The sequence below is a fragment of the Pituophis catenifer genome, unplaced genomic scaffold (genome assembly GCF_029215685.1).
Source record: "Pituophis catenifer annectens isolate HBS135680 unplaced genomic scaffold, rPitCat1.0.hap2 SCAF_2, whole genome shotgun sequence".
Taxonomy (NCBI): Eukaryota; Metazoa; Chordata; class Lepidosauria; order Squamata; family Colubridae; genus Pituophis; species Pituophis catenifer.
The window spans coordinates 156,827,352-156,852,316 of NW_027256882.1; the positions used below are offsets into that span (position 1 = coordinate 156,827,352).

A 24,965-nucleotide genomic window follows, 5' to 3' on the forward strand; every position below is an offset into this window, starting at 1 on the left:
AGTTATAGATTTTTTCTATTTTTTTTCTAATTCTTCTCCATTTTCCCATTTTCCCCCTTCTGTTCAATCATGTCCAATTCTCAGAGACTGCAGTATCTGCAGTATTCTTGGCAAGGTTTTTGGAAGGCCATTGTCTCCTTCCTAGGGCTGAGAGAAAGTGACTGGCCCAACGTCACTTAGCTGGCTTTCAGCCTGAGTTAGGACTAGAATTGAGCCTGTTAGGACTAGAATTCCTGGTTTATTAGCCTGATGCCTTAACCATTACCACTCTCAGATGCCTATGTTAATATCAGTAAAAAGGAACATGTTGCAGAGTGATGATTTTATGGCCAATCATCACACCTGATATCATGATGCCTCTTCTTGTTTCCTCTCTTTCTTTTAAAGAGAGACTGGGAGCATTAAACTTATGCTCCAGCTTTGTTAGGTCATTTCAAAGATCTTTGTTATTATTTGCCAAGCTGAAGGAAAAAGAATCACACGCACACACCTTAATATATATATATATATATATATATATATATATATATATATATATATATATATATATATATATATATATATATGAAGAATTAGCAACACGTTTGGATCAACATGTTTTACAGCACCAGGTGAATTTCCTTGAACCCTTAGTGAAAAAAAGTCTTAACTACAAGTTTAAGAACTTTTTAAAAATATTTTTTTCCATGGGAAACTGGTTGATATTTTAATAGCTAAAAGGGACAAATATGGAGACTTGACTTCCGACTTTCTTCTGGCTTCCCCATTAGTTTTCTTGAGGGAGGCTGGCAGGGAGAATAAAAAATCCTTCCTTCCTTCCCTCCCTCTCATTATCTTTCCTTCCTCCTTCCCTGCTTCCTTCTTTCTCTTTCCTTCCCTCCCTTCCTGTCATTCTGTCATTATCTTCCTTTGGCCCTCCATGCCTCCTTCTCTCTCCCCCTCCCTCGTCATTCTGTCATCATCCTTCCTCCTTCTCTGCCTCCTTCTCTCTCTCTCCTTCCCTCCCTTCCTGTCATTCTGTCATTATCCTTTGGCCCTCCATGCCTCCTTCTCTCCCCCTCCCTCCTTGTCATTCTGTCATCATCCTTCCTCCTTCTCTGCCTCCTTCTCTCTCTCTCCTTCTTCCTTATCTGTCATTCTGTCATTATGTTCCTTCCCTTCCCTTCCTAGTAGGCAGGTAAACAGATGCTGCTTGGTGGTGGAGAGCAAGAGGGAGCAAAAGATTGTGAGATTGGCTGGGAAATTGTCACATTGAAAATGAAGGTCATGTGACTGCAACAACATTATATCAGTGCAACATCAATAAGTAACATTGAAGCAGTCACCACTTCCCCAAATTTCATTCCCCCAGGAGTCATAGGTCCCAGATTTTGGACACATTCTGTAAATTAGCCCATCTGAGGTATCTTGGTTCAAAAATTGTTGCCCTATAATGCACTTTAATGTTGCCCACTTAAAGATCATGACTATGAGGATTTATAGATAAGGGAAGAAGAGATTATTTTGTTGTATGTTTAGAGAAAGCGATTAGCTATGGTGTTAGAACTGAAGGAAAGTGTTAAACTTATGAAGGAGCTTCTGAGAGGAGACAAAGAGAAAATGATAAATTAATTTTCAGGACATTATTTGAAATTATTTAAGATCAAGATTTTCAATACGTTATTTGTGGTACTTCTTAATGGAATTTTTCTTCATTGAGTTTGTATGACAAGGCTTTAAACATTTGTGTATAAATATGAGATAGAAGAGGGGAAGAAGAGGGTGAAAAAGAAGATGATAATGGGCGGCATATAAATCTGATAAATAAATTAACACTATATTGATAGCTCCTAGTAATAACATATGGCTGTGAAAGTTGGACCATAAGGAAGGCTGAGCACCGAAGAAATGATGTTTCAAATTGATATTTCAAATTGATGTTTCAAATTGTGTTGGAAAAGACTCTTGAGTCTCTTGGACTGCAAGGAGATCAAATCAATCTATCCTAAAGACAATTAACCCCAACTGTCCTTTGGAAGGACAGATACTAAAGTGGAAGCTCAAATACTTTGACCACCAAATGAGAAGAGTTATTGGAAAAGACTTTGATGTTGGGAAAGATTGAAGGCAAAAAGAGAAGGAGATGGCAAAAGATGAGATGGTTAGTGTCATGAATGAAGTGAGCATGAGTTTGGGCAGCTTCAGGGAGACAGTGGAGGACAGGGGGATGGGGTGCTATGGTCATGGGTTGCGATAAGACACAGCAACTGAACAGCAACAAAATTCTGATAGCTATAAATACAAATGATCTGGAAGCTCTAGTAATGGGAGTCAAGAAACATAGTGAAGAAATAGAACTAAAAATGTTAAAAAACCTAAAACCACAGGTACAGCAGTTAGTCTTCTAGCTAATAAAGAAGTAATTGGTAGGTAGCATGTACTTTTTAACACTGACTATGAACAATAAAGGAACCAGAAAGAGTTAGGGTAGCAATAAAGTCATTGGAAAAGATATTCATATGCCATGATGTGTCCATACCTACAAGGATCAGAACCAAGCAGGCAGTAGTTTTTCCTCTGAAACTCTGTGGAAATAGAAATTGGACTTGGAAGAATCTATCCTGGTTCTTCCAAGCATTGATGTTTTTGAGCTTTAATATTTGAGAAGACTCTTGAGAATACCATGGACAGCAAAGAAAACAAAAAAAAAAACTTTTTGCTTGTATAACAAATCAATGTAAAGTTCTCACCTGAGACACAAATGATCAGGATCAAGCTATCATATTTTGGATACATTATATGACACACATCTCTTTTGAGAAGCCCAAAGAACGATGAGAACGATGGAAGAAGTCAATCAGCAACAACATGGATGGATGGATATGTGATAGGTACACTCTAGGAACTATAAAGGGCCAGGCTGGGGATAGAACTTCCTGAGAACAGCAACTATATGGTTACTAAGAATTAGTACTGATGTTCCAGCATTTAATCAATCAGGTTATCAGGTCTATATAAAGCCCATTGTCATTTCTTGGAAATTAAGATCCTGGAAATTGGCATTTTAATTCACAGCATATTAATTCCTACATATTTCTTTAAAAACAATAATCAAAGGCACAAGGGGCAGGATGGCAGTCACTGAGCACAAAATAATTATTTATCTGCATATTGGAGCTCAAAGGACTCCATATTGCCTATCTCCTTAACAGAATGTGAAGTAGGGGTCATGGCTGGTTCAGTAGGCAAAAGGGGAAATGCAAATCCTAGGTGTTTGTCTGAGCTAATTTGTCAACCTTTGTTGCTTAACTAAGTTTCTGCCTGACCTAGTCTTTCTGAATGGATTACCAAATCTGCATTTCTAAAAGCTGGCCTCCTCAGTTTCTGCTTGGGGTAGAGAAACTGGGGCTGGTTTCTGCCTCCCTTAAGGGTTTTTTTTCCCCATTTCTCCTCTAGAGGAAATATTCTATCCTTCCTTTTTAATATCCCCCAAAATATTTCATTCTTGGCTTCCCACACCACCCATAACACCAACTCTACTTTTTGCCATCAATTCCAGATACAGACCCTGAGCACCTCCTGATCTGTCAAGTGAATCCAACAAACCTAAAACCAGTGACTGGCGCTCGCTTCCTCTGCGCAAGTGGCAGGGGTTGAAGAAACAAGCCTGGTCCAGACAGAACCAAAGTGTATTTTGTGATCAAAATACAGGAATGCTTGAAATCTAAAAAGAGATTTAAGCCCATTTTCTTTGCAGCTGGTTTAAGGCTGCAGTGCAGAAATGCTCTAAAGAGGGAGCACTTACAGAGCTTTATAGGTTGAACGTTACAGAGGAAGGCTGTTTTTGATGGGTGCTTTGGCAGATTCAAAGAAGAGCGTTCTTAGCATTTTCCCCAACTTGATCCAGGTATTTCTATCGAAGGCCACGTGCATTTTGTGCCACCTTTTTTTCCAACCAGACCTTGGAAATTTTCCACTCTTCCTTGCATCATTATAGAAAAGGAAGAGGCAGCCTCTGAATGCGGGTATTGCACTGATTCAGTGAGGCAGGAAAGTACAGAAGAGGTCTTCGATTGTGCGTGAGATTAAAAATACACTTTTAAAAATCCGATAATTGTTCCCGCCGGGTGGAAAAACTTTTCTGACACTGTGTCACTATTGTGTATGGGCGAGGCTCCCGTGTTTCCTCCTACATGCCTCAAAGACATGAAACGACCTCACTCCTGGCCGGTGTGGTGGACGGGAGGAAAGAGGGAAAGAATTTCTCTTTAATTGGCTGAGTCACATGCGTGACGGCGGCTTTTGTTTTGTCCCTTTCGAATTTCCGTCCTTCCTCCTTTTTGACGCGGCGAGGGGAAAAGAGCGTCCTCGCACGTTGTACGGGCTAACACGACGTCTCCGCTGATTGGATCCTCTCCCACGAGGCCCCTCTGGTGATTGGTCGAGACGCGCGCGGCTGCTTTCCTCCCCCAAGCGAGCTTCGGAGAGGTGGACGCCGGAAAAGAAATGAGGACGGTTCGGGTTGCTATAGCTGCGGGGAAGAGGCCGAGGAGGTGAGGAAGCGGAAACGGCCGAAGCGAACCCGGACAAGCAAAGCATTGTGGGTAATGCTCCCCTCTCTTTTCCCCCCTCCCTCCTTTTGGAGAGCGGAGTTTGTGTATCGTTTCCCGAAAGGATGGGCGTTGTATAAGAAGCGCTTAACGTCTTGAATATTACGGCCCCGAGGAATCGGGGTTGTGGGAGCAGGAAGTTATGCGAACAACTTCCCGTAGCCTCACTTTTCCGCGGTGGGTTATGGGCGTTGTGGGTTAGCTTCTTGATTTGGGCCGACATAGACTACGGAGGCCAGTCTTGCGAGGTGTCCCTGATCCGAAATGGCGAGGGGTTGGTTCTGCTCATCTCAGCCGCTTCTACTCAGCTTTTCCTCGAGGTCGCCAAAGCGCATCAATCCTTCAGATGAGATTGAACTACAACTCTTTTAACAGCAGAGGTCTTCAAACTTGGCCGCTTTAAGACTTGTGGACTTCAACTCCCAGAATTCTCCAGTCAGCTATGCTATGCTGTGCTGGCTGGAGAATTCTGGGAGTTGAAGTCCACAAGTCTTAAAGCGGCCAAGTTTGAAGACCTGTTTTAACAGCTCGAGCAGCGCAGCCAGTGATGAGGGATGCTGGGAATTGTAGTTCCAAGAGAAAGAGCAGCGGTCTTGTTATGTGGCAGATGGCCGTTTGGAAGGGAATAATCCACCAGTCTCTCACAACATATAGCTGTCACAGTGCCATCCTTCGCATACCTAATAAAAGAAGTGTGTGTGGGGGGGTTATTCCTTTGGGTCTGTTCTCCCCCCCTCTTTCTGTTCTTCCTGGAAATAACACTAAAATGGTGATAATGTGTTTGTAGACACTAACTACAAAAAACAAAACTTACAATTTTCCCTGAGGAAAATTCTCAGGGACGACTCCCACCCTGGTCGCCACTTCTTTACCCTCCTAGTACCATCGGGAAGGAGATACAGAAGCATAGCCAGCCGCACAAACAGGCGGAAGGACAGTTTTTATCTGTGGGCTGTCAGACTCCTGAATGCAAAATAACATCATAACTACCACTGGTGGGTTTCAAATTTTTTTACTACCAGTTCTGTGGGTGTGGCTTGGTGGGCGTGGCATGGCTTGGTGGGCATGGCAGGGGAAGGATACTGTAAAATCTCCATTCCCACCCCACTCCAGGGGAAGGATATTGCAAAATCCCCATTTCCTCCCGATCAGCTGGGACTTGAGAGGCAGAGAATAGATGGGGGCAGGGCCAGTCAGAATTTTTACTACTGGTTCTCCGAACTACTCAAAATTTCTGCTACCAGTTCTCTAGAACTGGTCAGAACCTGCTGAAGCCCACCTCTGATAACAATGTGCAGCATGTTCACACTAATGCAATAGGACTGGGTGTTTTGTTAATATGATTTATTGGGTTAGGGGGTTTTCTGATTCACTGTGAGTTGTATTGTGTTGTGGGGATGTTGCAGAATCAAAGGACTCAGACTTCGAGATCAAGAGAAGCTTTATTTTGGCCAAAAGTTCAGGCAGAAAAGATAGCCATCTAACATCTGAACAACGTTCTGATTAAGACAATCATTCTTATAGTCTTCAAAAGCAGCAAAACATGGAAATATGTTAGATCATTCCCATTGGCAAAGAAGCTGATTATATCTTGCTGAGACACAGGTATCATGCAAGAAATCCTAGTTTCATATTGACTGATGTGGTTTTAGCTTCTACGCTTTGCCTCAGAGGTGAGAAAGCTAGCCGACTCAGTGGTTTGACATTTTGAACTCAGAAAATGTCTCTTACAATATTTAGGTGAAGGGACCTTTAGAAGTCATCCAAACCAACCCCGTATTATTTTACTCTTATGTCCAAATCTCACTTTACGTCCTACTTTAGGGGGGTGCACTGAGGGAGCTCAACCAATCTCATTGTACATATGTTGTGCACTGACAATAAAGATTTGAACTGAATTTGAAAATTGTGTACAATGTAACCTGATAGCAAACAACACTCCTTACTAGAACCAATGAGGATTATCTAATTAGGGTAAAGGAAACGTCTGCAAGAAAATAAGCAAACTCAAGAGAGTATCAAGGAAACACACACACACACACAAACCCATTTCAACAAATATTAAGTTACAAATATTCGCCTTTATTGGTAACAAAATGTTTTGTTTATTAGATTTGTGTGTGCCGCCATGTTGACTAGAAGTAACTCAGGGAGGCTTACAAACCCTAAAAACTGGTAAACATTAAAACAATTTATTAGTAATATTACTATTACTATTGATTATGAAATTTACAGTTGAAAGGTGAGGAGGAAGGCAGCACAAGGTACATGGAGAGGTGGGACCTTCTCTTAATCCGATGGCCACCTTCAAGTGGTGCATCCCCATTGGGGGTCAACTGGCAGAGCCAGATCTTCAGGCCCTTTTGGGAAGCCAGAAGAGAGGGCATGGATCACATCTCAGGGAGTGGGGTGGTGGTGGGTGTACATCATTCTACAGTGCAAGCACTATTGCAGAAATGGCTCTTCTGGACCCTGTCAGCTGAAAATCTTTGGCCAACGGGGCTCGCAGTATGCCTTTTCTGCCAGCATGGGTGGTTCCTCAGAGAACCTGGGCCCATGTCATGAAGGGCTATAAAGGTGATAACCATCACCTTGAATTGTACCTGGATTCAAGCTAGCATCCACTAACATGGGCCAATCTATGCCCCCTCCCCCCCAAAAAACCCTGCCTGCCTCATTCTGCACTAGTTGTAATTTCTGAATACTCTTCAAAGGTAACCCCATATAGACTGCATTGCAGTGCAGTGGAAGGCATGAAAGGATCGGGGCTTGAGTGATTGAGCATTTTTAAGTGTGGTTTTTCCCAAAAATAGGGGAAGATGTGTTAAGACTACAATTCCCCAATTCCAGTTAGTATAGCAATTTATAACTTAAGTTATGTATTTGGGAATTTTGATTCTGTGTCAGAGAGCTGAAGGTAAATTGGCATATAACACTTCCTTAAGGAAGAAGTTGGTTCTGCTTAATTGTGAGACATGCATGTTTAATTAGAAGTAAATCTCTCAGAGTACAATTACTAGAGCAGTGGTTCTCAACCTGTGGGTCGCAACCCCTTTGGGGATCGAACAACCCTTTCACAGAAGTCGCCTAAGACCTTCGGAAAACACATATTTTCGATGGTTTTAAGAATAATTTTATGGTTGGGGGTCACCACAACATGAGGAACTGTATTAAAGGGTCACGGCATTAGGAAGGTTGAGAACCACTGTACTAGAGGTACTCCCCAAAATTGGTGGCTGCACAGCACAACTTTATTTTTGTTTCCAGTATATCTCAGTTTCTTCACTGGCAATTAATGCACACTTAATACATTTAGGCTATACATTTTAGTATTAGAGAAATTTTATTATGTTTTTTCCTAGGCTTTACTACTGATTTAGTTTCTAGTTGAAAAACAGATAACATATTTGGTCCAATTTTGTTTCATACTGTGGTGCTAAGATAAATCAGACTTTAGGACAGCTTTTGTAATATGTCTGATAGCTGAATATTATTTTCTTCCAAGTTAAAGATGGACGCATAATCCACTATTATGCATCTAAAGGTTGAGTTTTGGATCATAAATAATTTATTAAGAGCCACTTTGGGGTAGTGATTAAGTGCTGGCCTAGAAACAAAAAAACTGAATTCTAGTTCTATTTTAGGCATGAAAGCCAGTCACACTCAGGCCAACCTACCTTATAGGGTTGTTGTGGGGAAAATAGGAAGAGGAAGAAGTATTAGGTTTGTTTGACACCTTGAGTTATTTATAAAGTAATGGGAAAAATCTAATGGATTATACTGTGTTTTCCTGAAAATAAGACCGGGTCTTATTTTCTTTTGACCCCCCCCAAAAAAACGGCTAGGCCTTCTTTTTGGGAAGGTCTTTTTTTTTTTGAGGTGCAGGAGGCGGTGAGCATGGTCAACTCATGGCTGCTCGGCCCTTTAACTACGGCCCACGGATCAGCTGAGCCAGCGAGAGCTGGGAGTTTTGTCTCTCCGGGCGCCTGGAGAGGTTTCCGGTGCACACTTGCCCTGCCCATGGCACCAGGCAACCTGGTAGCTGAGGGCCCCTATGTTCCGCAGCTCGCCTTGTGGCTATGGAGCAGGCAGCGACCATGGTTTGTGCTCTGCCAGGCCTGGAGCTCGGGTGTTGCTCAGTCTACTGCTGCAGTGAGGCAGAAAGCCATGCGGCCTGTCTGAATTGGCTCCCCCCTCCACCCCGCCTCGGTACCCGATTTCCAGTACCCAATTTCTAGCTCCCTTGCATTTCTCATCATTGTGCGCAGAAAAACAAGTTTGTGGGACTACTGTAAAAAAAGTTCAATCAATTCCAACTTCTTGCCCTCCGAAGTTGGATCGGATCTCTCCCCCGGTCCCCGAGTGGCAGTGGCAGTGGCAGAGCTTCAGTGCCTGGCTGGTGGAGAGCTTGTCACCCACCCTGCTTGGTGGCCCAACCACTGCTGGGACACTTCTCGACTGCGGCAGGCCCCATGCTGCTACACTGAGTCCAGTGCTTTTCGGGCCTTGACAGGCGCTGCAACTCTCATTCCGGCTGTGCGGGGGATGGCAGCGGGGGAGGCGGCATGTCTCCACCAGTGGCCATTTGCGAAGGGGTCCCGGCAGGCTGGCGCCACTCAGGAGGTTTTAAATCTGCGATGATTCAACCTGGCCAGGCAGGAGCAGTCCTGCCAGGAGGGCAAAGAGGCCAGCAGCAGCATGGGCAGCCACTTGGCCATTTAAAGATTTGTGGATTTCAACTCCCAGAACTTCCCACAGTCCCCACCCTCCCCCATCAGCTCCTTCCCCTTTCTAGATTGGGATAGCTTGCGCCCACCAGGTCTGTTGGGTTTGGAAGCTCGATCGCACCCCACGAGGGATCCTCCACCCTGGCGGACGGTTGTCTGCGAAAGCTGAAATGGACAGATGGAGGAGGGGAAGGGGAAGAAGGGAACGAGAAAACATGGACCTTTCTCAGTACAAAGCTTCACAGAAAACAAATCAAACCGTGATGAGGGGGTGGGATTTTCCTGTGAGTATAGTGTTAAAAGTTAACATTTCAGAAATGTTACCTGCGGAGGTCTCCTGGTGCAACGCTCTGCTGCATAGAGCATACCTCCGCCTTCCCTGCAGAGGATTGCAAGGCTGGAGGCTTCGCCTTGCTCCGATTAACAGGAAAATCATCCCACCCTCCGTTTCCCTGCTGATCGTTCTATCCTTGGGGAGCTGTGCACAGACGCACATCCCAAAAATGCTCCCTCCGAAGCCTTCAGCCTTTCAATCCTGCGCAGGGAAGGTGGAGGTTTGCTCCGAAGCTGTGGCAGACCGTTACACTGGGAGGCCTCCGCAGAGAGACAGAATGAGAGGCAGCTCCCAGCGGTCTTGCTGGGTCAGCTGATCTGCGGGCCGTGATTAAGGGGCCAAGCCTCCATGAGGTGACCGGGGAAGGGAAGGGCTGCCTCCTGTGCCCCCCTTCACTAGGGTTTATTTTTGGGGCTTATATTACGCCCATCCCAAAAAATCAGGCTAGGGCTTATTTTCGGGGTAGGTAGTATTTTCGGGAAAACACGGTATTAAAACATTAATACCTTTATGTTTTTGATCTGACAATGCCTCTTTTTTGGAAACAGCACCATTAGAATAATTCAAGTCCAGCTATGGCAGATGCCCTTCTCAGGATGCTACATCTCATTTAATTAGTATTAAATTCTTAATACTAGCTGCAGTTTTTTAATTCCATTTTTTAAATGAGTAGTGCATAGTTTGTTTTTTTTTAATCAAGTTTGATTGTTTCCCCCCCCACCCCACATTCACCTGCATATTTTATGAACAGAGTATTGGCCATATCATATTTTATACAACTTATCATATCCAAATACATTTTGCTTGGACCCTCTACGCATGGCAGGAGAGAAAGTTGAACACCTTTCATATGCGCTGTCTCCAATGAATTCTTGGCATCACCTGGCAGGACAAAGTTCCAAATAGCGCAGTCTTGGAACGTGCTGGAATTTCTAGCATGTATACACTATTGAAACAGCGACATCTATGCTGGCTGGGGCATGTCGTGAGAATGGCTGATGGTCGGATTCCGAAAGATCTCCTGTATGGAGAATTAGTGCAGGGAAAGCTCCTCAGAGGGAGACCACAGCTGCGATATAAGGATATCTGCAAGAGGGACTTAAAGGCCCTGGGAATGGACATTAACAATTGGGAAACCTTGACCTCCGATTGTTCAGCTTGGAGGCTAAAGACGCAGCATGGCCTTCTCCAATTCGAAGAGACATTTGTTCGGCAGGCTGAGGCAAAGAGGCAGTCCCGGAACCAGCGAAATCTGGGGGCTGGGCAGGGGACAGGATGTATCTGCCCTCAGTGTGGAAGGGATTGCCACTCTCGAATTGGCTTTTTAGTCACACTAGATGCTGTTATGGACCCCTTTCCAGAGCACGATACCATAGTCTCTTGAGACTGAAGGATGCCAATGAGTTACAATTTCTGCCAAAACCTTCTTTTTCCATGTTTTTTGATCATATCTTATAATTTCTATGCTTATTTATATAAACAACATCTTCATTCGCCCTCAAGTTCTAATTACTCTATTTTTACTCATATTTATTCTCTTCTATTTTTTAGTAATTCATTCTTTATCTGCTGCAGTTTTTTAATTCAATTTTTTAAATGAGTAATGCATAGTTTTGAGAGTAAACCTTCTTGAATTCAGTAGTGAATATATGCCGAGTATATTTATCCAAATGTTCAGTTTAAAAAATGGTCATGTAATTCTTCAGGAAATAATTGTACAGCAGTATACGATATCACCATAGATAGCATGAGAATAAACAAGACAAGGAAAAACCAATGCCTGCTTCTGGAATTATTTCCAACCCCTCAATAGTAGCTTGGATATTGGTCACATGACCAAGAGGAGGGGCTTAGAATGGAGTAGCCAGCATGGACACCTAAAGAACGCACTGCTCAACATAGAAATGGAATGTATGAGATAACACAAAAAATATTTCAAAAAAAAAAAGAAAAGAAAAGAAAAGAATGGAGTAGCCAGCAACATTTTAATGCACTGTGCAACTGCCTCCACTATAAGGATACATTGGGGCAAAAATTAGGCCTTTTTTGTTGTCTACAGCAGTCTTTCTTTTTCTGGCTTCTCTCTTCCCTTCCTCTCCTCCACACACATTCTGTTTAGTTAGGGAGAACTATCTTGCTTTTGGAAAATCAGCCTTTTTACATAACTTCTTTCCAATATTCTGTTGGGTTAAAATTGCATGTTACTCATAATTTATTCCCTTATCTGGAGTTATTGTATATAGTCCTTTGTCTCACTTTCTTTCTCAGATTGTGACCTTTGAGTGTAAGATTTGAACAGGAGCAATCTTCTCTGATCAGAAATGGAATGCACTAGTATTGTAGATAGTCTCTACCTGCTTTTCTAAAGACTTCTATTGATAATTAGGATAACCAGATTGCTTGACACGTGTACATAACTCAGTTGATTTTATTTTACACTTTGGTTCAAATTTAGGACTAAGAGAAGAGCTTATTGTACTCATTAAGTGAATATTTCTACCATATTTATATTAAATGGGAAATTAAGGATTGTATTTTTCCCCTCCGCTATACAGATAAACACCCACCATGAATTTTGAAGGTCTTGATCCAGCCCTTGCAGAATATGTTCCTTCCCTACATCCTGCCCTAGATCCACACCTCAACCCAAGCCTGTTACAGAATGTGGAGCTGGATCCAGAGGGGGTCCCTCTGGAAGGCATCGCTGTGCCTGACTCAGTGCATATCATGGAGGGCATGTATTCTGAACTCCACACTGTTGTTTCAGAAGTGGGTGTACCTGTTTCCTTCTCCCACTTTGACCTACATGAAGAAATGCTTTGGGTGGGAAACCATGGAGTAAGTAGATTTTTTTTGTTTGTGTGCCAGGTTTGATTAAAATTGATTATATGTTTGTATTAGACCATACACTGAGGAAGGATGGACTTCAAATTAACTTGGTGGCCTTGATGGATGATTTTAGGAAAAGATAGAATACAGTCTTTGATACTGAAACAGATGTAATTTCCAAAATCCATTGCCGTATTTTTTTCCAATATTTCCAATATTTCCAATATTTAACCGCCTGCGGTTAAATACTGTGTAATTTGGAAATTACACAGATCAATTTGGAATTAAGGCCTGAGATTTTCCTGTTGGGGGCAAAACCTTTGAATGTTAAATCAGTATGGTATATGGTTTTTGTTGATTCACATTATTACTGCAGCAAGATTAGCGTATGCGCAGGAGTGGAAAAATCAATACTTACCGATGGATTTGAAAATAATATATAAAATTAATGAGTGTGCGGAATCAGATAGATTAACTAGATTGATCAATGGTAAAAAAGATTCAGAATTTTATAACAGTTGGAAATTATAGTATGATTGGGTCCAGAAAAGGTGGGATAGAATAGATATATGATGATGTATATATATGATGGCAAGTATGTATGTATAAAGGAATCAGGGTGGATAAAAATCAATGATTTTTTTAAAAAAATCAAAAAAATCAGATTTTTTTTATTTAAATCGGATTTTTTGATTTAAATCGGATTTTTTTGATTTTTTTTTTAATTTGATTTATATGCCGCCCTTCTCCGGAGACTCAGGGCGGCTTACAATGTGCTAAGCAATAGCCTTCATCCTTTTGTATATTTTTATCGAATTTATTTTAATAAAAATCTATCGTAAGATAGTTTTCTATTTTAAGATACATAAATAATTTAGTTTATTCAGCATGAAATGGAGCTTAGTTATGTAGCATGAGGCTGTATATTCTGCAACACTGGGACTATCAGTGAGTCAACAGTGGATCAAAGGAGTAGCAGAGATGACAGTTGCTCTTTAAAAATTATGATTTAAATCGAGTTGATTTAAATCAAGCCTTTTTACTAGTGATTTAAATCATGATTTAAATTGTGATTTAAATCAACTCGATTTAAATCAAATCCACCCTGAAAGGAATGACTTTATATTTATGGACAATGTACTCATATTACACCATGGTGGCAGGATTGTATATTTCATTTGTGTATTGGTGCATAGAATATATTAATAAAAATTATTAAAAAAAAAGAAAAGAAACTGAAACAGATGAATGGTTTGTAACTTAGTTACTTTGTGATCTCACGATATTTGACCAAACAGTGACATGTATGTTAGCCAAAGGAAGAATAACAGACAGTATTACATATTTGACTAGGTGAAAGAAACAGAAGATTTCATGAGAATAAAAAGGAAACTGGCCCTTCGATTGAGAAGACAGTGAATTGGGCACATTTGGTTTTTTTAAAAAAAGTCTCACTCATTGCAGTATCTGCACGTTCAGCCCATTGTTGAAAAAGGTTGATTGACTTGCCTCTCTCTGTTTTAGGGTCATGCCACTTCTTTCTTTGGTCCAGCCCTGGAACGATATTCTTCCTTCCAGGTACACAGTAGTGATGACATTCGACAGATCCAAAGCCTGGAAAATGGTGTTCTCTTTCTAACCAAAAACAACCTAAAATACATGTCAAGAGGTGGGCTCATAATCTTTGATTACCTGTAAGTACCTTCTATTTATAGGAGCTCTTGGATGATTGCAAGATACTTATAGTTTCTTTTCACCTCTTCTTTATATTCAACAAGGGGTTTTAGCCTGCTTTCTAAAAAACCTTGAATGCAATTATTAGAAAAACCTCATGCTGAATTGCATTTTCAAGCATGACAGAATTTAAGGCAAATCTAATTTAAAAGGATGTGCAAACTTTGTAAATCAGGGAACAGAACATTCTCACAAACTACTTCAATATTTCGTTTCTCTCTGAGCAATGCTAGACTTAGTCTTGGAAATGTGTGCCATTCCAGAGGTTAGTTTAGCAGTTCTTGGAAGTGAATGGTGCACACCAGAAATGGATTAAGATTTTGTAAATGTATTTGTCATATATTTATTATTACAACTTATGTATCGTTCTATTTCTAGAGACTCTGAGCAGCTTTTAGTATTATAAGATTAAAAACAAAAGTGATTATATAATCACTTTGAAAGAATTCAAGGATCTTTGACAACAATTTACTCAGAGGTATTTCTTAAGATTGTTACTATACAAATGAATTTAAAGGAGAAGATAGAAGAGAATACAACTGATAATCAGGCTGTTTTGGATATGGATTTAAAAATGACAGGCTACAAAAATGATGCTAACAAAGAAGTTATAAGGACTTTTAAATGAAACTGGCTGACGTTTTAATAGCTAGAAAAGACACTCAAATAATAAATCTAAAGATTGCCTTGAATGTGTGGATTTCAACTCAGAAAAGTGACTTGGACAAATTTTTTAGAAAAGGAAAACATTAGCTTTTGAGATATTACTTGAAAAAAATAAATATCAAGATTTTAAAAAGCAAAACAAAGGATTATAAAATTGGTTTATTCAATTAAGGTTAAATTATATATTTTTTTCAAGTAGCTTTTAATGTTTTTTTTCTTGACCAGGAATAAATGATGAGGCTTTAATGAACTTTTATAGATAAGATACAGCAAGAAGAATTTTTGTTTCATGTTTCGAAAAAGTGATAAAAAAGGCAAGTGCTTGTGACAGAATTTCTGAGAGAAGATGAAGAGAAAATGATAAAAAATTAATTTGTGGAATATTATTTGAAGGGATTAAGTATCAAGATTTTCAATACATTGTTGTTTCTGGTGGCTGTTAATGGAATTTTTGTTGACTAAAATTGAATGATGAGACTTTAAAGATTTATTTACAGATATAAGATAAGGAACTAAGAGATTTTTTGGCTTTCTTTTTAAAGAAATTATTGTGTAAAGAAAAGGAAAAGAATATGAAATTGATTTATTTGTTTAAGGTTAATATACACATACACATAAATTCTGTTAATTTTTAATGCAGTTTTACTGATTAAAATTGAACAATGAGTATTATTTCTGATAGATAAAATATGAAATATAGAAGGAAGATACTTTTGGTTGAAAAATTGTTATATTTTTCTTAGCATTGATTTTTTTACCTTTGTGTTTTTAAAGTTCAATAAAAATTATTATTAAAAATAGATATTTAGGCACTGAATCATGATGTTGTTCTTCCATGAAATTGCATGTCCTTAGGATAAGACACATTTAGGAATTTTCCCCACAATTTTTGTCCTAGTCTCACCCTCTTTTTGTTCAGAACGCATCCATTTTATGGAGTTCAGCCTATAGTATACCATTTTTAATATATTATTAAAATAGTAAAATACAGTAAAGGTCTACATTGAATTATGATAATAAAATGAAACAGGAATTAAGTATATTCCCATGATTAAATTAACCAAACATAACAAATAATAAACAATTCATATTTATTTATATTTCATATTTCTTAACTGTCCTCCTTACACTCTGGGCAGTGTACGTATGGTAAGTATAAATGTCTTTGTGAAATCACTTCATTTATTTAGTTTATTGAATCTGGATTGTATAATATTCAGTCTTTTTAGAGCAAAAGACTTTTCAAATGTAGAGAACAACTTCATATCAGGAAGTTGCCTTTCATTCCAGTTAAATCTAATTATCCTCTTTGGTAAACCCCAAGTTTGATAAAACCAACACTTTTTATAAGAGAAGAGATTCTATATTGTAGGAATCATGTAGTTTATCATGCAAAGATTGATTAGGGATTTTAGTCCACAAAATGTTGTTCATTGCTGACTGATGGAAAAGACAGAATCTCAGAACCATGATGTGGGCTTTTTCGTTTTATGCTTCTGATGCATTGCATGCCATAGCCGATTATTTCCTATTTGAAAAATCCCATAGAAACTGTAGTTTATATTTCATAGTCTGTCTTTTCTCAGGAAGAATAAGGGTCAATATCTGTGTTGATGATCACAGGCGGTTTTGGGTTTGTTTGTTGTTGTTTTTTTTGGTGATGTAACATTGTCTATACCGTGTTTCCCTGAAAATAAGATCCTGTCTTATATTTTTTTGAACCCTTAAATAAGCGCTTGGCCTTATTGCCATGCACTCAAAAGCCCGATTGGACTTATTATCAGGGGATGTCTTATTTTGGGGGGAGAAGGGTATTTACTTAAAAAGGTATAAGAAAATCATGTGTGAATGGAAGATATCAATCAGATCTGGCCTCAACTGTTCCCTTTTTCTCCTGAAGCATGGATGAAAATGAGGACATGCACAGCCTTTTACTGACTGATCCTGGCACTTTGCTTGTTGGAGGCCTAACCAGCCATGTGATTGAAATAGACCTCAACACAGTGCAGGAAACCCAGAAGGTACTGTGTTGTTTTACTGTGGAATTGATCCTAAGAATCTCATATTGCTGCACAGCATGGGTTGGTTAAATGCAGATATCTGGTGAAGGCAAGAAGAGTTTCAACTGAAATGTCAATTTCTCTCAGTCTTATAAACAAACTGTGAGTCTAAAGCAGAAGAGATACTGCTTAGCTCATGTTAGAGAGAGAGAGAGAGAGAGAATTCATTGAGAAATACTGTTCCCTCCCAGTGATAAATTTTTCAGACAGTACTGGTTCTTGTTATGACCAGTGGGAATACCAATACTTCTGCTCCCTCTCCCCCAAAGAGGTACTGTTGAAATAAAAATCATGTTCTGCTCACAAAAATTTTGGGTATGTTAAATTAATTTGCATATTTCAAAACAAACTTGTTATCTGCGTTTCGAATGTTAAGAATAAGATCATAATACAAAATCACAATACAGATATGAAGAGAAGACAAAAGGGGTCACAATGGTAGTGTAGCAATACCCCTTTCCTGGCAGTCGGTGGATGTTTTGATTAAAAAGGAACAACGGCTTAAATTTTCCCTGTCCAAGTTTTTTTTTTAACTCCAGCTTATATCTATATCTCTATCCATTTTAGTATTCGGTGGAAATTCCTGGAGTTACAATTATGAGGCAGTCCAACCGTTTCTTCTTTTGTGGTCACACATCAGGAAAGGTAATATCAACCTCTTTATTTCAACCCCTTGGCTTCCGATAGCTATAAGCAGCTCTCATATAATATATCTTAGGCTTTTTCATTAGGTTTCCCTGCGTGACCTCCGCACTTTTGCTGTAGAACACGAGTTTGATGCCTACTCAGGCAGTTTGTCTGATTTTGACGTCCATGGCAATCTGTTGGTGACGTGTGGCTTCTCCAGTCGAATGAACGGCCTAGCTTGTGATCGTTTCCTCAAGGTGTATGATTTACGCATGCTGCGAGCCATTACACCCCTGCAGGTCCATATTGATCCTCTGTTTCTTAAGTTTATTCCTACCTACACATCTCGCCTGGCCATCATCTCCCAGACAGGCAAGTAGCCAGCCGAATTGTCCACTGACCTCAAAATTTGATCGTCATTGTGCAGGAACTTTAGAATTCCACCCATATTTCATCAAAACGTAACCCTAGAAAATAAGCGAAGTCATGTGGGGAATGTTATGTTAAAAATCCAGAGAGAATTCATTTCTTCTTTTGCTTTCTGTTCCAGGTCAATGTCAGTTCTGTGAACCTACGGGATTAGCCAATCCTGCTGACATATTTCATGTTAATACAGTGGGACAGCTAATAATGAGCTTTGATGTGTCATCCAGCAAACAAGCCATGGTTTTTGGAGACTCGGAAGGCTGTGTCCACTTGTGGGCTGATTCACCTGAGATCACCTTCAACGCCTACTCCCGGGAAACTGACTTTGCCTTACCTTGCATTGTGGATACCTTGCCCCACCTTGACTGGAACCAAGATCTCATGCCCTTGTCACTTATACCTGTACCTCTGACCACTGAGTCGTTGCTGTCTGACTGGCCTGCGGCCACTTCTATCCCGGCACCCAGGTACTTCTTCAACCTAGCAGTGGTAAGAAGAGGATGCAAGCTGTGTGAAAGTAGCATCATTTGAGATGGGAAGTTTGGTGGTATAATCCTCACTGTTTGGGGAGCATAGCATTAAAAGGAATGATTAAAGAGATTTTAAAAATGATTGAATGATTGCCTATTTTGCAGACGAGCTCCACCTGTTGATCCAGATATCCTTCGGACCATGAAGAAGGTTGGCTTCATTGGATATGCTCCAAACCCTAGGACCAAGCTCCGGAATCAGGTAGCAAATTTGAGACCTGCTCATTTTATGTGGGGGGCTATAAGTAAATAGGATTAATGACTGCCTCATAAGAGCTTGCCGTTTATAGTTAGGTGGGGAATCCTACAAATACTACTGAATTAACGCTCCCAAATTTCCATACCATGGACCACAGTGGCTCAGGTTGTTGAAAATTAGGAATCAGAGATATCTGATATGTAAAGGTCTTTTTCTCTGGCTGAGTCTGGAGTTAACATTATTGCAAAAAGTGTGGCATTGATGTGTGGTTTGGAGCCAGATGGAAAGAGAAAGGAACAGCCATATGGATTTTGGGCTTGAAGGGTTTGTTATTTTCAACTATATCTGATTGCTTTTGTGCATCTGCTTTGTTTTGGCGTTGCAAAATGTAAAATAGGGAAAGATAAGTGGACAAACTGAAAATGAGCCTGTTCCTCTTTTCTGCAGATTCCCTACCGATTAAAGGAGCTTGACAACGAATTTGATAATTTCAGTCAAGTCCCTGAATCCCCCATAGGAAGAGAAGAGGAACCACGGATCTATATGGTGGCAAAGAAATACAGGAAGGTGCATTTTTAAGTGCTTCTCAGAATCTTCACCTTTTTCTTTAGAGAAAGGTTTAAATATACTCAAGAGTGCAGAGGTAGAAAAAAAATTAAAATACCTATCTTTTGCACCATACCTTATAAGTCTCAACCCCATCTGGGGAAAAAAAAATGCTGAGCTTCCTTCGTTAGATTATTATTATTTTTGAGCTAGGGAATAAGAAAAGCTAATGTTGAAATCTAAGGTTACTATGGTAATATCACAAGCATAATGTTGAAACGGGGATTATGATCTGAGAATTTTCTTGAATTAGGATCTTTTTGCAAGGCACTGTAGGGAAGTTTATGTGAAAGAGAAAATAGTATTTAAGACCTCTGATTTACGGTGTTTTGCTAAATTCGACTACTGCAATGCTCTCTACCTGGGGCTGCCCGTGAAGACCACCCGGAGGCTTCAGCTGGTGCAGAATGCGGCCGCGTGGGTTGTTGCGGGAGGGACCCGATACTCCCATATTACACCACTCCTGCGCAGCTTGCATTGGTTGCCAGTTGCCCTCCGGGTGAGATTCAAGGTGCTGGTGTTAACCTATAAAGCCCTTCATGGCTTAGGTCCAGGCTATTTGTTGGACCCCTGCAACCAGCGTCAACTTCCCATCACCCCGTACGCTGTCACAGAGAGGGCCTACTCAGGGTGCCTTCGGCTAGACAATGTCGGCTGGCGACACCCAGGGGCAGAGCCTTCTGTGAGCGTCCCCACCCTTTGGAATCAACTTCCCTTGGAGCTCCGGTTGGCCCCTGACCTTCGTACCTTCCGCCGTGAATTAAAAACCTGGCTATTTATGTCCCCCGGCTTGGACTGATGGGGTAGTATTTTTTAATTTTTAAAATATGTTTTTGATTTCTTTATATTTGTTGGTTTTAACAGTCGCTTGGTCGATTGTCGTTGTGAGCCGCCCTGAGTCCTCGGAGATAGGGCGGCATACAAATTTTATAAAATAAATAAAATAAATAAATAAGTTACCATAGGTGTACTGTCCTTGTGGCTTTATAAGATTGTCACACCAGAACATTTTTTTTTTTTGGCTTGTCTTATTTAGGTCACAATAAAATATTCCAAGCTGGGCCTGGAAGATTTTGACTTCAAACATTACAATAAGACCCTCTTTGCTGGTCTTGAGCCCCACATTCCAAACGCTTACTGCAATTGCATGATCCAGGTAAGCACAGTGTTGTTTCTTATTTGTGACATGCCTATGCTACATTCCTTTTCCTCCTATAATGGTATGTTTTCTGATCGTCTCTTTATAGGTTCTTTATTTCTTAGAGCCTGTGCGCTGTTTGGTCCAGAATCATTTATGCCAGAAGGAATTCTGCCTCAGCTGTGAGCTGGGTTTTTTATTCCACATGCTGGATTTGTCCAGGGGAGACCCTTGTCAGGTAAAAATAAACAAATCTTCATGTTCATCAGATCTTTCCATGGTAGAGAGGAGCAAACAGAACCTTTGGCGTTTTGATCAAAAAGTTATTTAGAAGACAACACAAGAAACTTCTTTCAAAACAGCATCAAGTCTAGGGTTGTATTAAGCTTTCTGGGCAAGGATGATGATTAATGGCCAGAAACCCAAGTTTACCAAAGCTTAGGACCAATTGTTCATCAGTTGGTTTATACTTATTGATAACTGAATATGATGGGACACAGCTGGGAAGAGTTGATTTGATAGAAGCATAGTGTGTTAGAGCAATCTCAGGTGGAAGCTTTCTATCTGGGAGCGGCAATTCTTTGACATCTGTCAAGCAGCAGAGCTACAGGGCAGAATAGGGATTTATGGCTTCTGTAAGACAAACAATGATACATGTTAATTTTGTCAAAATGTGAATGTTTCAGGCATGGCAATTGGTTAGAAGAATTATACACCATTGCTAGGAGACATCTACACTTGAGTTTCACTTTCACTTGATATTGGTTTGTTTATATGTGGGCTTTGCCCATATTTACATTTTCCTTTGTTTTGACTTTGCCAATATTTGCATTTACTGTACCTCTTAGTCTTCAAGCAATATGATAAAATTTGGGGGTTTGTGCCGTTCATAACTTCAGATGTTTTTCTTTTTTTTTATCTGATCAATTTTGTAGTTGTCCATTTGATCCTGTTCTGTGTGTTGTTCCACCTTTTTATTAATTCACTTAGCATAGTAACATTTATAAGACTTAAAATTGTATACATACGTGCCCTTCATGCTGTTGCCTTTTGGGCTAAGTGTGTTCTGCAAAACACAAAAGGAATAAGAAACAGTAATTCAAAACAGTAAAAACACGAAATAAGAAAACTAAACATTGCTAAACCTGATTTATAACACATCATGCACTGTAGCTCTCCGTACCTTTCTTTCCTTGCAAACCACTGTTCCTTCTACCATGTCCATATCCTGCCCATTTTTCTTCAAACTTCTCTGAAAAGAAGAAGATAAAGTTATCATTGGATAGAGTAGTTTTTCTATCCAATGATAACTTTCTCGGTCTTCTTCTCAATTCATTTGTTCTTTCTTGATATACATCCTTGAGATGGCCCCCACTCTCACAGAGCTGTGAAGACCTGGACCTTCACCTAAGCTTTTGGCAAGGTGAGACATTTTGCTTCATTCCATATGGGCTGTCGTGCTTACCATTTTTTCTTTTATTGGTTTTATTGTAATTTGTTCGTTTGTTACGAGCCACCCAGAATTTTTTTTTTTTTTAATTTGATTTATATGCCGCCCTTCTCCGGAGACTCAGGGCGGCTTACAATGCGTTAAGCAATAGCCTTCATACTTTTGTATATTTATACAAAGTCAGCTTATTGCCCCCATAATCTGGGTCCTCATTTTACTTACCTTAGAAAGGACGGAAGGCTGAGTCAACCTTGAGCCTGGTGAGATTTGCTTGCAGTAATTGCAGGCAGCAGATGTAAGTGGATGTTAATAATTGTTGATAATCAGGCAGAATGTAAGTTTAATGCATTATTACACATGTGAAATCACAACTACTACTTTTTTAGCTGGTGTGGGTGTTCATACACATTATGTTGTTCCCTAGAACCTAGGATGTCAAAATGTATCAGTGCAGTATATGTGCAGATCCAAGCAGTGTGGTCTTTTGTAATCAACAGATGGAAATTTTGTCAATGCGTCCAGTATTTTTTGGCACAGTAGTGCCAATAAGCACTAGCATCACTAGGGCCAGTTTATGCCACAATCTTTCAAATTCAGTTGTCAGATCTTGATACTTTGTGATCTTATCTATGTCTTCTATTATCTTGTACTGTTGCCGCATCAATTATTCAGTTTCTTCTTTTCAACCACAGTTAAATCTGGTGTCTTATTAGTCAAGACTTTTTTTTTTTGTATTTGGAAACCCTGCACTATTTTCAGCTTTTTTTTTTTTTCTCATTTATATGTTACCACCAATTTTTCATTTTTGTCTCATGATAATTTTTACAGATGTTCCAATGAATCACTTCAGCAACTGTGTTATGTTGTTTATAATCAGTTTGTGTAATCTTTTTGCATGAACTGAGTATGTAGTCTGCTGTTTCTTCTACTTTGCATAATCTGGTCTTTGAATCATCTGGCAATTTTTCAATTCTGACCTTGATTGTACTCGTTTGAATTGCTTGTTTTTGCAGAGCCAAATTCAAGCCTTCAGTAATATTCCAGGTGTAAAATATTACCAGGTTTTATCTTTATCCATTTTCCCCTCAGTCTTTTGTGGGAATTGCCTGTGTAATGTTTTTCTTGCCAGCATTCTGTTCACATTCTTCTCACTCTTTGGATGTATTCTTTACTAATCATATTTTTAACTCACCCATGCTTGATGTTATTCAACTTTAAAATAACCAGAGATTTGCAGATTTCATCCTGATGGCTCCTGATTCTTTGGTCATTCGGCATTTCGGTTCCATTACTGTTTGTGATTTTACTAAGGTGACCAGATTTTAACATTGGTAAAGAGGGACATTGTGGGCGTGGCTTATTTTGTGGGCGTGGCTAGCTGGTCATGTGACTGGGTGGGCGTGGCTAGCTGGTCATGTGACCGGGTGGCCATGGCTATGTCTATAGGGTAAGGTGAACAGATTTTAACATTGGTAAGAAGGACACCATTGTGGGCGTGGCTTATTGTGTGGGCGTGGCTTGGAGGCCATGTGACTGGGTGGGCGTGGCTACCTGGTCATGTGACCGGGTGGCCATGGCTATGTGTATAGGGACTACTCAGAGGGCTGAAAAGTCATTTCTGACAGGTCCTCACACTTTTGACTGGTCCTCACACTTATGACCATCCTCACATTTATGCCCGTGCAGCATTCTTAACAACCATGTCACTCATTTCACAACTGCTTCTCTTCAACAAGGTGACAAGATAGGGCAAAAATGTAAAATGTGAGGACAGTCATAAGTTCGAGGACTGGTCAAAAGTGTGAGGACCAGTCAAAAATAACTTTTTCAGCCCTCTGAGTAGTCCATATGCACAAAAGGACTAACCAGAGGGCTGAAAAAAGTCATTTCTGACAGGTCCTCGCACTTTTGACCGGTCCTCACACTTATGACCATCCTCACATTTATGCCCGTGCAGCATTCTTAACAACCATGTCACTCATTTCACAACTGCTTCTCTTCAACATGGTGACAAGATAGGGCAAAAATGTAAAATGTGAGGACAGTTGTAAGTTCGAGGACTGGTCAAAAGTGTGAGGACCAGTCAAAAATAACTTTTTCAGCCCTCTGAGTAGTCCATATGCACAAAAGGACTAACCAGAGAGCTGAAAAAAGTCATTTCTGACAGGTCCTCGCACTTTTGACTGGTCCTCACACTTATGACCATCCTCACATTTATGCCCATGCAGCATTCTTAACAACCATGTCACTCATTTCACAACTGCTTCTCTTCACCATGATGACAAGATAGGGCAAAAATGTAAAATGTGAGGACAGTCATAAGTTCGAGGACTGGTCAAAAGTGTGAGGACCAGTCAAAAATAACTTTTTCAGCCCTCTGAGTAGTCCATATGCATTAAAGGATTACAGCAATAGAGAGGGATGAAGGAATGGAAATTAGAGTAGGAGTGAGGGTAAGAGAGGGAGGAAGAGAGGAGGAGAAGGAGAAAGAAAGAGGAAGTAGGGAGGAGAAAAAGAGGGTGGGGGGAAGAGAAAGTAAGAAGGAAAGAAAAGAGAGAGGTGGTAGGTTTGAGGAGAAAGATTGCTGTACAATAAAAAAGATGAAAGGGAAGAAAGCCAACCCCAAGCAAATATAAAGATATTAAGATAAAGAATGAATTGTTAAACTTTAAAGAATAAAAGAGAACAAATATGAATAAATAGCAATAATTAGAAACACACATACAAACATACAATGTATTTTCTTTGAACAGAATATTTGGCCGGTTCACAAATTTAAACAGCGTTTAGTCATTTCAATTAAATTTACAATTTCTATATTTCCTTTTTGCCATATTTATTCCTCATCTATTTTTAAAAAAAACCAATATTACCCTTCATCCTCATCTCTAATCTTAATCAAATTCAATTTTTCCCTTCTATTCTATATTATACCCCTTCCCATTGTCATCTATTTTTATATCCATCCTCACATTGTTTAATTATGTAATTATGTAATACAGTTGTTTAATACAAATTCAACATTTTAATATAAATCAATTAGTTATAAA

The 24,965-nt window shown here is 39.9% G+C and overlaps 1 protein-coding gene across 2 annotated transcripts in view; it reads left to right on the top strand.

The window, feature by feature from the left end:
* The first annotated feature begins 4,485 nt into the window (after positions 1-4,485).
* The window catches only part of PAN2 (poly(A) specific ribonuclease subunit PAN2), a 42,498-nt gene continuing 22,018 nt past the window's right edge, over positions 4,486-24,965 (top strand). Inside the window, exons 1-11 of one of the 2 annotated variants that reach the window (XM_070937839.1) lie at positions 4,486-4,583; positions 12,206-12,488; positions 14,004-14,173; positions 16,780-16,900; positions 17,507-17,584; positions 17,671-17,938; positions 18,117-18,459; positions 18,628-18,724; positions 19,169-19,288; positions 20,364-20,483; positions 20,575-20,703. In XM_070937839.1, coding sequence (XP_070793940.1) covers positions 12,219-12,488; positions 14,004-14,173; positions 16,780-16,900; positions 17,507-17,584; positions 17,671-17,938; positions 18,117-18,459; positions 18,628-18,724; positions 19,169-19,288; positions 20,364-20,483; positions 20,575-20,703 — 1,716 coding nt within the window. In that variant the 5' untranslated portion in view covers positions 4,486-4,583; positions 12,206-12,218. The remainder of the gene's footprint in view (positions 4,584-12,205; positions 12,489-14,003; positions 14,174-16,779; positions 16,901-17,506; positions 17,585-17,670; positions 17,939-18,116; positions 18,460-18,627; positions 18,725-19,168; positions 19,289-20,363; positions 20,484-20,574; positions 20,704-24,965) is intronic. The other variant, XM_070937840.1, reaches the window with a different exon arrangement.